We start from the raw sequence: 12,015 nt of genomic DNA on the forward strand, positions 1-12,015 counted from the left end.
GTATTGTCTTTGTGCCAAGTTTGAACAAGATCGATCCATGCATGTCCGAGAAATGGTCGGGGACACTTTTATGTAACAAAATGGGTGCCAGTCGGCCATCTTGGATCTGATCTTGCAAAAAAAAAAAAAATGACGTGCATATTTAATCCAACATTTCATTTTCCGTCTGCCAAGTTAGAACAAGATCGGTAAATGCATGTCCGAGATATTGAGGACGTGTTCAATATTGGGTTTTTTTTATAAGTAAATGGCCACCAGTCGGCCTTATTTGATTGCATCGTGAAACAAAATGATGTGCGTATGTATACCGTCATGTATTGTCTTTCTGCCAAGTTTGAACAAGATTGGTCCGTACATCTCCGTATGAAACAAAATTGGAGCTATGGTTGCGGACGCATGCAAGCACGCATGACTCTTCCCCGACGTCCCCCTCTCCCCTTCCCATGCCTGCTCCCCCCAAGCCCTCTCCCTCCGACAGATCTCCCGATGTCCCTGCTCTCAAATCTTGTACTTGTGCGCTTCCCTCTCCTGGTGCATTGGGCCCTTGCTAATGGTTTGATCTCATTGCGACAATTTGTGGGTCAGATATTTATATTCATTGCTGATGCATACCCCCAAAAGGATATGAAATGCATATGAGGACAGCAACAATGATAAATTACCAGAATTTGCACAAATTGATATTTCAGACATTGAAATTTGATATTTTCAGACACAATTATGACAAAGAGAAAATAGTACTTGCTTTGTGAGCAAGAAAGGATTTTCTGCAATTAATCTTCTCAATTACACAACTACTACACCAAATGATCCTGTTTCAAAGGAGTTGGTGAAACGTGCAGATCAAGACCTTTGAGGATGGTGTAAAAATGCACGGAAGATGTTTTACGAGATAATGTTGGATTGTTCTCATTCCTGAATCAAACACCTCTGCAGATGGCAGCTGGTACCTCACCAGCGGAACTAGCACAGGTAAGATGGCTGAATGTCCCTTTCCCGTGTCAGGAAACGATGTAACTACTTATGCCAAGGAATCGTAGCTCAACTGGATTTGCCGCACACACACATATTGCACGTTGCATTTATGACAAGCAAAGCAACACGGACAAAATAGCCAATTTCGATAAAGAGGCGATTGCGGAGCACCGAGTAATTGTCCACTCTTCCCAAACAAAAAGTTCCAAATTGCCTGACCAATGGAAAATTCCATTCATTGCCAACCTGATGCTGCAGGGGACCCTGGCAACCAACGAAGCATGTTTTCGAGGAACGGAAAAAATCATATTGACAAAAAACCCATAACTTGAATGTTCAATTGGCTTAAAAAGAAGTATGGGGCGAATGATTCACCCAGCAGTCAAACCGTGGAGAATAAGGGATTTTCAGGTGGTGAACAACATTTTCCTCGTCAATGTTCCAAAATCCGCAGGTGCACCTACAGCAACGGGCAGCTCAGGAAGACTATTGAGATGTGGCTATGGAGACAAAATCCGATTAAAAGATTATATTGACCTTCCAAAAAGTAATCAAAAGAAGTTTTAATAAGTTTTTGAAAATAGACGTTTTATTGTAGTCATTATTCGCGAATGTACATCCTGCTGAATTGGATGCTGAAAAGTAAGCAAGTACAGACTGTATGTACGAGGACTAACGCATTAGTGTGCAGATGTCAGTGTACTTAAAGGTGGATTGGAAAAATATTAGTAGACGTCGGTGTACTCTCACTTGAACTGTACAACGTGGTAATTGGCGGACAATGTACAAACGCAAACGGTGTATGATATTTGAAACCCGGGTTCTGCGAATCGTGAACTCGAGGTTCAGAAGGGAGGGCCAGGAGACCGTGACATCCTAAAAGGAAAAGGAGACTTTAGTTCAAGTCTATGTTCCCGATGATCTATCTATAATTCCAGTAATCTCTGTCTGTACGTTTGTACGTTTGTACGTCTGTACGTCTGTTTGTCTGTGACCGCTGTTTCTCGACAACCACGGGTCCGATATACTTTTAACTTGCCAGGTATATTGCTGGGGACCCGAGGATGTGCCTTTTCAAGGTTTCATATTAATCGGACAATTACTTACCGAGCTATGTCCAAAAAACGATTCAACCAATCAGAGAGCAGCGAACTATCGCGTGTGCCGAACGTGGCGGACACACTCTGCCTCGGATGGCACATTTGAGAGCGTATTCATTTATTTCACGTTTGCAAACTATGTTGGCGTTAAACTATGTTTTAAAACTAATAAAAACGAATTTGCGATTCATTCGCTTTCCTGCGCGTTTGTGCACGCGATGGCGATTTCTTTACCAAACTCCGGAAGCCGTTCGCTTTGGACCAAACCATTGCATGTAAATAGAGGGGGGGGGATTGTCACCGTACTCGCAAGCCGTTCGCTTTGGACCAAACCATTTCATGTAAATAGAGGGGGGGGATATAATTTTAGATATAGATATAGTACGGGCAATGCCCTAGTAATAGTAAAGTGTGTATTATTACAAAGTTTCTAAATGGAAATCGTGTTGATTTGCTTCAAATTACTTTCGACAAAAAAGGTAACATGTTTAAAAGTCGCTGTTGCTGCACCAAGATCCCACCGGATTGACGAGTAAAGAAATGGAGAAACCAAAAAATGTTTTAGAATCCCCTTGATTTCACTTTTTTTTCTTTTTTTCTTTAAAAAAAAAAATGATTCTACACAACATCGACGTTCAATAACTGAAACCAAAGCTTTCAGGATCATTGGAATCTCGTGCGATGAAGCTAACTCCGAGGGCTTTTCACTCCCTCACCGCAGCAGGTTGGTGGTCTTTCCGTCTTCTACCGACTCCTCTCCGGCCTTGCCCCCCCAGCTCTCTCTGGGCTCTGTCCCCCAAATATTCCTACAGGTCGCACAAGATCTGCCTGCAACCCTCTTATGGTCAAACTGCCAAAATCAAGACTCTCTGCTCACCTTCACTCCTTCATACCTCTTTTCTCCCGCCTCTGGAACAAACTCCCTCACTCTCTTCAATCCCTCTCCTCCCTCCAGGTTTTAAAAACAGCTGTTCACCACCATCTCTTATCTTCCCCAATCCAAAATCTTGATCTTTTCTACCCCCTTTAATTCACCCCAGAGGCACTTTCTTTGAAATACCGACTTCTTTCCTGGAAGTTCTAGCAGAGTCCATGTATTTTATACCTCTCCCACCCCCCCCCCCCCGGACCCCCTCCCCCCAAGGCCTCTCCATCCCACAGATCTCCCGATGTCCCTGTTCTCTGCTATTGTACTTGTGTGTTTCCCTCTCTCTCTCCCCATGTTGTCTCCCGCTCCCTTTATTGCATATTGTGTGTGTCCGTTTTTTTTTGTGATTGATGTTAGCGCTTACATGAGCCTCGATCTTGTATACAAAAAAAAACAAAAAAAAAACGAGGGCCGACAAAGAGTAAAAAGGCAACACTGTGAAAGTGGAAGAAATTCACCGCAGTCGAGCACGACACGAAAGGGAATGAATGAACCAAAAAAAGAGAGAGAAGAAGGAAGGAAACATAGTATCCTGCAATTAATGGAGTATGTCTGATTAATGGGGGTAGAAAAGATGGAGGTGGGAACCTGAGATGGTGGTACACCACATGCTCAAAGCCTTGTGGTTGTAGGGAAGAGTGGCATCAAACCATCTCTGGAAGGCGTTTCCGCAAACAGGAGTGAAGAGGAGCAAAAGAGTGTATGTATGCACAAAGTCTGCCTTTTTGGAGTTTAAAATGGAGGAGGTTACTGGAAGAATGATCGAATGCTGCAGGATGGTTGTAGGCCTGAGAGAGTAAGATGGGTGGCAGGGAAAAAAAAGAGAAAAAAAAAAGAGAGAGCGAGGCCACCAACTCGTCTACGATGGGACAACAACAGTCCTTGTGCTAAGGCCTCATCGAAACGCCTCATTAAAGACGCAAAATAGATGTTCATCAAATGCAAATGGTGATGTAAAATCGATGATGAAACGTTTGTGTCAATACCAAGTGAAAAATAAGCGTTAATTAAAGAGATAGACATCATGTTCATTGATTACCACGGGGAGGTCATTAAACACCCAAGAGTCATCAAGAATAATTTGACCATATTGAACCACAAAGAAAAGACGATAATTTTTTAAAATACAGATCCAATGCTCTTCAATATTATCCAAAAGTAGAGGCACAGCCCAAACAAAGAAGGGCATGGAAGCACAACCCAAACCTGCTACATCATGGAGGGCACGGAAGCACAACCCAAACCTGCTACATCATGGAGGGCATGGAAGCACAACCCAAACCTGCTACATCATGGAGGGCATGGAAGCACAACCCAAACCTGCTACATCATGGAGGGCATGGAAGCACAACCCAAACCTGCTACATCATGGAGGGCATGGAAGCACAACCCAAACCTGCTACATCATGGAGGGCATGGAAGCACAACCCAAACCTGCTCCACCATGGAGGGCATGGAAGCACAACCCAAACCTGCTACATCATGGAGGGCGTGGAAGCACAACCCAAACCTGCTACATCATGGAGGGCATGGAAGCACAACCCAAACCTGCTACATCATGGAGGGCATGGAAGCATAACCCAAACCTGCTACATCATGGAGGGCATGGAAGCACAACCCAAACCTGCTACATCATGGAGGGCATGGAAGCACAACCCAAACCTGCTACATCATGGAGGGCGTGGAAGCACAACCCAAACCTGCTACATCATGGAGGGCATGGAAGCACAACCCAAACCTGCTACATCATGGAGGGCATGGAAGCACAACCCAAACCTGCTACATCATGGAGGGCATGGAAGCACAACCCAAACCTGCTACATCATGGAGGGCATGGAAGCATAACCCAAACCTGCTACATCATGGAGGGCATGGAAGCACAACCCAAACCTGCTACATCATGGAGGGCACGGAAGCACAACCCAAACCTGCTACATCATGGAGGGCACGGAAGCACAACCCAAACCTGCTACATCATGGAGGGCATGGAAGCACAACCCAAACCTGCTACATCATGGAGGGCATGGAAGCACAACCCAAACCTTCTACATCATGGAGGGCATGGAAGCACAACCCAAACCTGCTACATCATGGAGGGCACGGAAGCACAACCCAAACCTGCTACATCATGGAGGGCATGGAAGCACAACCCAAACCTGCTACATCATGGAGGGCATGGAAGATGAAAGTGTTCAACATAATGGGGATTTGCAGAGCCCAAATGGTTGAGGCAGGGAGGTTAACACAACAAAACAGATTCAGAGACAATTTTAACATACTTACACAAAAGGAAAACGAAATATCAGGCGAGCGAAAGATGCGAGGCTATTCAAATGTAAATGTTGGTGAAAATTGATTTGCAAAACGAAACTAGAATGGCACTTTGCGGAGCGCACGCCTCCGCCAGGTTGAATAGTTTCCATGCTGTGTCCCAGTGAGAGGCCGGATATGGATTCCGCCCTGAACCAACATCCAAACCGGCTTGTTCTTCTTACTCTTCCACGACGTCCCCCTCCCCCCCTTCCCATGACTCCTCCCCCCAAGCCCTCCCCTCCCACAGATCTCCCGATGTCCCTGCTCTCAAATGTTGTTCTTGTGTGCTTTCCGCTCTCTCCCCATCTTGTCTCCCGCTCCCTTTGTCATATGTTTTATGTGTCAGTTTGCCTTTTTGTGATTGAAGTTGGCTCTTATACGAGCCTCGATCTTGTATACAAAAAATAAAAAGTTTTGTCAGAACTCGGCCACAACCTTTTGAAATATCATGCTACGTATCGTTTTTGGCCGAATCTCTCAATGGTGAAGAATCACTTAAAAATTCGAGTATCCAGAGGTTCCCCAGAGGAACAAAATGTGGTCTACATGGTAGACCAAACTGGTAAGGCAGGCCGATTATTTTTTTTCCTAAGGTTCAGGGGAGAAGCTTAGATTGCTGTGATGAAGTAATAAAAAAAATGGCTTACCTTACCATCTACATCTACAACACTTACCACAAGTGGCAAATTATGAGCGGAGCTATTCACTGGCGGGGACGTACTGAAGATCTTTGGTATTTGAAGATGCAAGCTCTGAATGAGATAAGTGGACTGCATCTGCAATAAAATACAATAAAAAAAACAAGAGATCAATTCCATGACGTGGGCATAATAGCAATCGATGCTTCAGGGGAAGCCACATTACTTTGGCCTAATGTTTGAGGAAAACCATTAACAGTGGGGAATTGGGGGAAAAGGCAAGGACATGACATCCAAAATGGACAATTGTGTTGTAGCCCTCCGGGCTGTGAAATGATGGCGTTCTCCTTCTTGGGTGACGTCTCCGAAACTACTCATCGGGCCGTTATCATTGTGTATTCGCCGCACATTTCTATGGTTTGATACATATAGTATTTCTCTCACGTCCTGAGAATAAGGCAGCAGGTGTACTCATTACCGGGCAGACACTGCACGCATTCAACTTCATTTATGCAACAACAAAAAATACATAGGCCTAGGTTTGCATTTGCTTCACAAGCTCCAACACTTTGCATGACAATAGAAACGATGCACTGAAAAATAAATAAATAAATATATATATATATATCTGCAATCGAAATTGCAATTTTTATTTAATTTCTTTTTTTACAAAGGTCAAGGTGTATTAATATCAAACACAAAAGATTTGCTCACTATTTTACATTCTTGGTCATTCTTACTCAAGAAATGCATTTGACGTATGTGTCCCTCTTACTTTATTTGCACACGCAAAAATGCTAAATTCTGATATGCAGAATGGTTTGTTTTATAGTTTACTCTCATAGTTTACCACCGTGATGCTAAACATCCAGGAACAGCCAAAGATCAAAATGGGATTCCACCATGGCCTTTCCAACGGGCTCCGCTCCATTCCACTTTAATTTTCTCACAGGTAGAGAAACTCATATATATACATATAAATTTATTTATTTCTTTATTTTTCCGAGTACATCTAGTATTTTTAGCTCCCCTGGAACAAAGTTCAGGGGAGCTTATGCGATGGTGCGTCGTCCATCAGTCCGTCCGTAAACACTTGCAACTTCTTCTCCGAAACCGCTGAAGGGATTGTGACCAAACTTGGCACAAATGATATTTGTTGTGTTGTGACTAAAGTTTGTTCACGGTTTTAAAAAAAAAGTCGGGGTCTAAGGGGGGATTACCGGAGTCAAAGTGGACCCGGTTTGACCCCCCTCTCCACCCCCCTCACCCTCCCCTCCTCCCCAAAATAGGAATTTGCTTCTTCCTCTGAAACTACACACACAATTTCGATGAAACTTGACCACAACCTTCACCACCCCTGCTGTACCAACGTTTGTTCACGGTATTAAAAAATCTGCCCCTTTGGGGGTTTACGGGAGGGTGGGGGGAGGGGTTGCCCCCCAAAATAGGTATTTGCTTTCTTCTCAGAAACTACACACCCGATTTCGATGAAGTTTCACCACAGCCTTCATCACCCATGATATACCAATGTTTGTTCAAGGCATTAAAAAAATTGGGGTCTGAGGAGGTATACGGGGTTGAGGGAGGAGGTGTGAGGGGTTTCCCCTCATAATATATATATATATATAGATAAATATTGTTGCGGTTTTGAGTTTGTAAAGTGAGTTTAATAAAGGTTAAAATTTCCCCCTCATAGTTAGTCACACAAGCAACATGTAGCCTCGCGATAGTGTAGTTATGTCTTAGTATTTGTGAGCTTAGTCCTTTTCCTATGTTAGTTCTGCGTTGAGTAGAGTCAGGAGAATAGGCCCTACTTCTACCGACTATCCAGCGTCCGTAGCCTCATGCCATTTTGCGCTAACGTTGGTTCATTTTGGGTGAGTTAACACGAGGCAGGCTAGGAGGACCGGGGCGGAGCCGAGGGCGGAGCGGCAGAAGCGCTAACGGTAAGCACGAGCCGCCAATCAGAGCTAGGAGGTGGTGACGGCGGTGTGGCGTCAGAGGGCGTGGTGAGAATGTTCTAGTGAGTTCCAGAAGGTTCGGGGGGCGTAGCTATAAAACCGCTGCGCAAAAGCCCTCGAGAGGACTTGCTGCGAGAGAGAAAGATAAAAGGACTTGCTGCGAGAGAGAAAGATAAGAAGACTTGCTGTGAGAGAGAAAGATAAAGGACTAGCACGGGAAAGCCGAGAGCAAAGGAGGACTCGCCGCAGTTGATGAACTTGATGAACTTCACACACTTGCTTGAGAGCGGTACAGATACGCGGGCACAGCCAGAATCGCTTGAACCGAATACCGCGCATTTGAGACGCGCGAATGAGAACGGCTGAGTAACCGCCAGCCGCGCTAAGTCGTGGTGAGACTTTCCTTTTCCGTTCCACCCCATCATCTGCTTTGTTCGGGAGATGCGCCACGAGTCCCTGCCTTCGCCTGCCACCATCTTCGCGGGACGTGCCGGGGCCGTGGAGAGCCGGACGGGGACCATCTCTGGACGTGTTGGGGAACATCTACCCTTCTGCAATTCCCCGTGTGAGTGTGAGCCCGTTGTCCAAGGGATAAGTTAAGACTGCTTAAGGCTACTCTGTGTCTCTTCGTCCTTGAACTTGTATATACAGTCACGTGAAAAAGTAAGTACACCCCATGTAAAGTTTTGACTTTTTCAACATATTTCAACATACAGCTATTTGATCTTCATTTCAACAATATTGATAGATAAAGGTGATATAATAAAACAAATATCATGAAACATTTACATTTTGCAGTCCATTGTATAATTTAAATAAACATAAATGCAAATGTCGCATGTGGAAAAAGTATGTACACCCCATGAAATGTTTTTTTAAATATTTTTAACATATGTGGACATATCAATATTTGATCTTCATTTAAACAGTATCTAGAGATAAAGGTGATCTAATTGAAGAAAAACTAATGAAAAATTGACTTTGCAATAATTTATTCAACAAAAAATTGTTGCACAGCATGCACATTTGCATGCGCAGCTCGTTTCAAATCCCCCCACAACATCTCGATGGGATTTAGATCCGGGCTTTGACTTGGCCATTTCAGAACCCTCCATTTCTTTATTTTCAGCCATTCCTTGGTGGATTTACTGGTATGTTTAGGGTCATTGTCATGTTGCAAGGTCCACCTTCGGTTGATCTTCAACTTTCCGACAGATGGCCTCACATTATCCTCAAGCACCCTCTGGTACAATGAAGAATTCATAGTGGATTCTATGATTGTGAGCTGCCCAGGCCCTGATGCAGCAAAGCTGCCCCAAACCATAATATTTCCACCACCATGCTTTACAGTTGGTATCAGGTTCTTGTGGTCAAATGCTGTCTTTGGTTTTCACCAAACATATCTTCTGGTACTGTGGCCAAATATCTCTACCTTTGACTCATCTGTCCAGAGCACATTGTTCCAGAAGTGCTGGTCTTTGCCTAGGTGTTCATTTGCAAGCTTTGGTCTTGCCCTGATGTTGTTTCTGGACAGCAAAGGTTTCTTCCTGGCACACGTCCCATGTAGATCAAATTTGTGCAGCCTCTTTCTGATGGTAGACTCGTGCACTTTGACATCAACAGTGGCAAGAGCTACCTGTAGGTCCCGTGATGACATTCTGGGGTTCTTAGAGACGTCTTTCAGCATTTTGCGGTCTGCTCTCGGGCTGAACTTGCTGGGGCGGCCTGGCCTGAACAAGTTGGCAGTTGTTTGGAATCTTCTCCACTTGTAGATAATCTTCCGGACAGTCGAATGATTGATTTCAAATTGTTTGGAGATCTTTTTAAATCCCTTCCCAGACTCGTAGGCATCTATAACCTTCTTTCTGAAGGCCTCAGAGAGCTCTTTTGATCTGGGCATGGTGACGCCACACACTTCAACAACAAAGAGCCAACCAAACGAAATGTCTGAGGTTTAAATAAGACAGGTTCCTCCAAGATCCTCTCTAACGATGTTCTAATCATTTGCACATGAGCTGGTGCACCTGATTCTAATTTTAGGTATTTGAAGTAGTGATAAATGTAGGGGTGTACTTACTTTTTCCATATGCGAAATTTGCATTTATGTTTATTTAAATTATACAATGGACTACAAAATGTAAATGTTTCATGATATTTGTTATATTATATCACTTTTATCTATCAATATTGTTGAAATGAAGATCAAATAGCTGTATGTTGAAATATGTTGAAAAAGTCAAAACTTTACATGGGGTGTACTTACTTTTTCACGTGACTGTACGTGTGGGAAATAATTAAACCGATTGTTCTTCCTTTCTTTCTGATTCGACCGTTTCTGTGGTTTCCTCATTTGACTAAGCATGGCACGAATAGGATCGCTCTAATCGGGTTCCAATATCTCGGTAACTGCGCAGACCACGTGTATGCAATCCGCTCGGCGTACTCCAACCACACGTGGTTCGTGCGAGGCTTGTTTCCTCACTCCCACGGCAGCGCGGGGAATTAGGTACGAGCGAGGAGTGGTCCCGAAACCCTACTCCACGTGTGTCCGAGAGGGACGTCTCAAGTCTCGGTTCCGCCAGGCCCAGAAAAGACAAGGGGATTAATCCCCCCTTGGTAAGGGAAAGAAGGCCGGCGTAGAGAACCTTGTCATGTGTCTGTCTGTCGTGAACACCTCAGGGCAACATGGATGACCAAACGAGCTTTAACTCCAAGGCGTTCAATTCAATGGCGGACCTTCGTTACACGCGAGGGGAAAGAGAATTACGAACTTACCTGGACAGCTTTCATCCGACGTCTTCGAACCTGCAATAATCAATTAACTCAAACCGACACAGAATAATAATGTACAAAAATACCAGCTTTATTGAAGAATGCGGTAAAAAATAAAACACGGCAAAATAAGATCCTAAACGGGACGTCCCCATACAGACTGGAATACAGACAAAGGGAGAAATGACTGTGAAAATAAATGTTAGTTTGTGGGCACTTAGCTCTGAGCGGCTCTTGAACCTCGTCAGTAATCGTTCCGGTTCATCACAGGCCTCTCAGGTCCTTGCGCAGGAACCACAGGCTGCGCTGCCGTGAGCGGGAACTAGGCCTCCTGTGCAGTCCACATCTCTCGCCGCCGAGCGCGAAGTCAGCAGGCCTGTTCCACTCGCCCCCACTCGTCAATGAATTCCCCTCGTGCAGGAGCGCTATGAACTCCGACCGCTCGCCGTGAAATCCCGAAGCAGAGTGAGATATGAAATCGTGACCCTTTACCACCAAAGCCAGAAGATGTGAGGAAGTCAAGAGGCAAGAGGAGAAAATGTCAGGGAGAGCGTTCTTTTATACTCAAGGCTCTGGCGTCATGCGTGCCTGCTCCACCAATCCAATAGTCCCATCTTAGCAGTCCTTGCGTCAATCAATCCCGGACCAATCACTGCTCTTCGGGGCATGGCCTCCCGGACCTGCCTGCTTGTGTTGCGATGTGACGTCTGCGGCACCAGCGGTGGTTGAATGTCCCGGTTCTGGTCGCTTTTATTTAGTGCTATAAATGGGTGATTTCTGTCTAGGTGTGTGTGCTGCGTTGTCATAAGGAACAGAGGAAAAATAACAGAGGCCATTACATACAGGGGATGAATTACCCATAATCCCTAACTAATGAACATGACCCCACCCCTCGTGATGGGAACGAAGATACGCACTTACACGACATACGGTCTACCGGGATCCCTACTTATGATGCATGTGTTTTCTTCTTCTTCACGACAGTCAGAGCACACTACCTATGCAATTCTACTTGGACTAAGGTAATCACTGCCTACTCCCTACAAACATAACAATATATACATATATACAAATTCCATATTCCTGCCCTAACTACTCCTGGGAGAGGAAGGGCACACCGCCCAGCATGACCCTTACCAAGAAACTGCTTCAGCAGCACCAACACTCTATAACAGGGTATATCGATCACATCGGAACGGATTTGCAAATGTAATTTCTATATTTGGATAACTCGCCTTTTGTTCTCTTTTTGAAGCAGAAAAATTTGCACCAAACGGAAATCGATCTCAATCAAATGTTACTGGACAAACAATTAAGCAACATCCTTT

At 44.6% G+C, this 12,015-nt stretch overlaps 1 protein-coding gene across 1 annotated transcript in view; it reads right to left on the reverse strand.

Annotated features, from left to right (window-relative positions):
• The window catches only part of LOC137439880 (solute carrier family 15 member 4), a 132,717-nt gene that overhangs the window by 87,022 nt on the left and 33,680 nt on the right, over nt 1-12,015 (reverse strand). Inside the window, exon 4 of the mRNA XM_068136078.2 lies at nt 5,991-6,092. Within this exon, the coding sequence (XP_067992179.2) occupies nt 5,991-6,092 (102 nt within the window). The remainder of the gene's footprint in view (nt 1-5,990; nt 6,093-12,015) is intronic.

Source organism: Myxine glutinosa, chromosome 14 (genome assembly GCF_964187855.1).
Source record: "Myxine glutinosa chromosome 14, kmMyxGlut1.1, whole genome shotgun sequence".
Lineage (NCBI taxonomy): Eukaryota > Metazoa > Chordata > Myxini > Myxiniformes > Myxinidae > Myxine > Myxine glutinosa.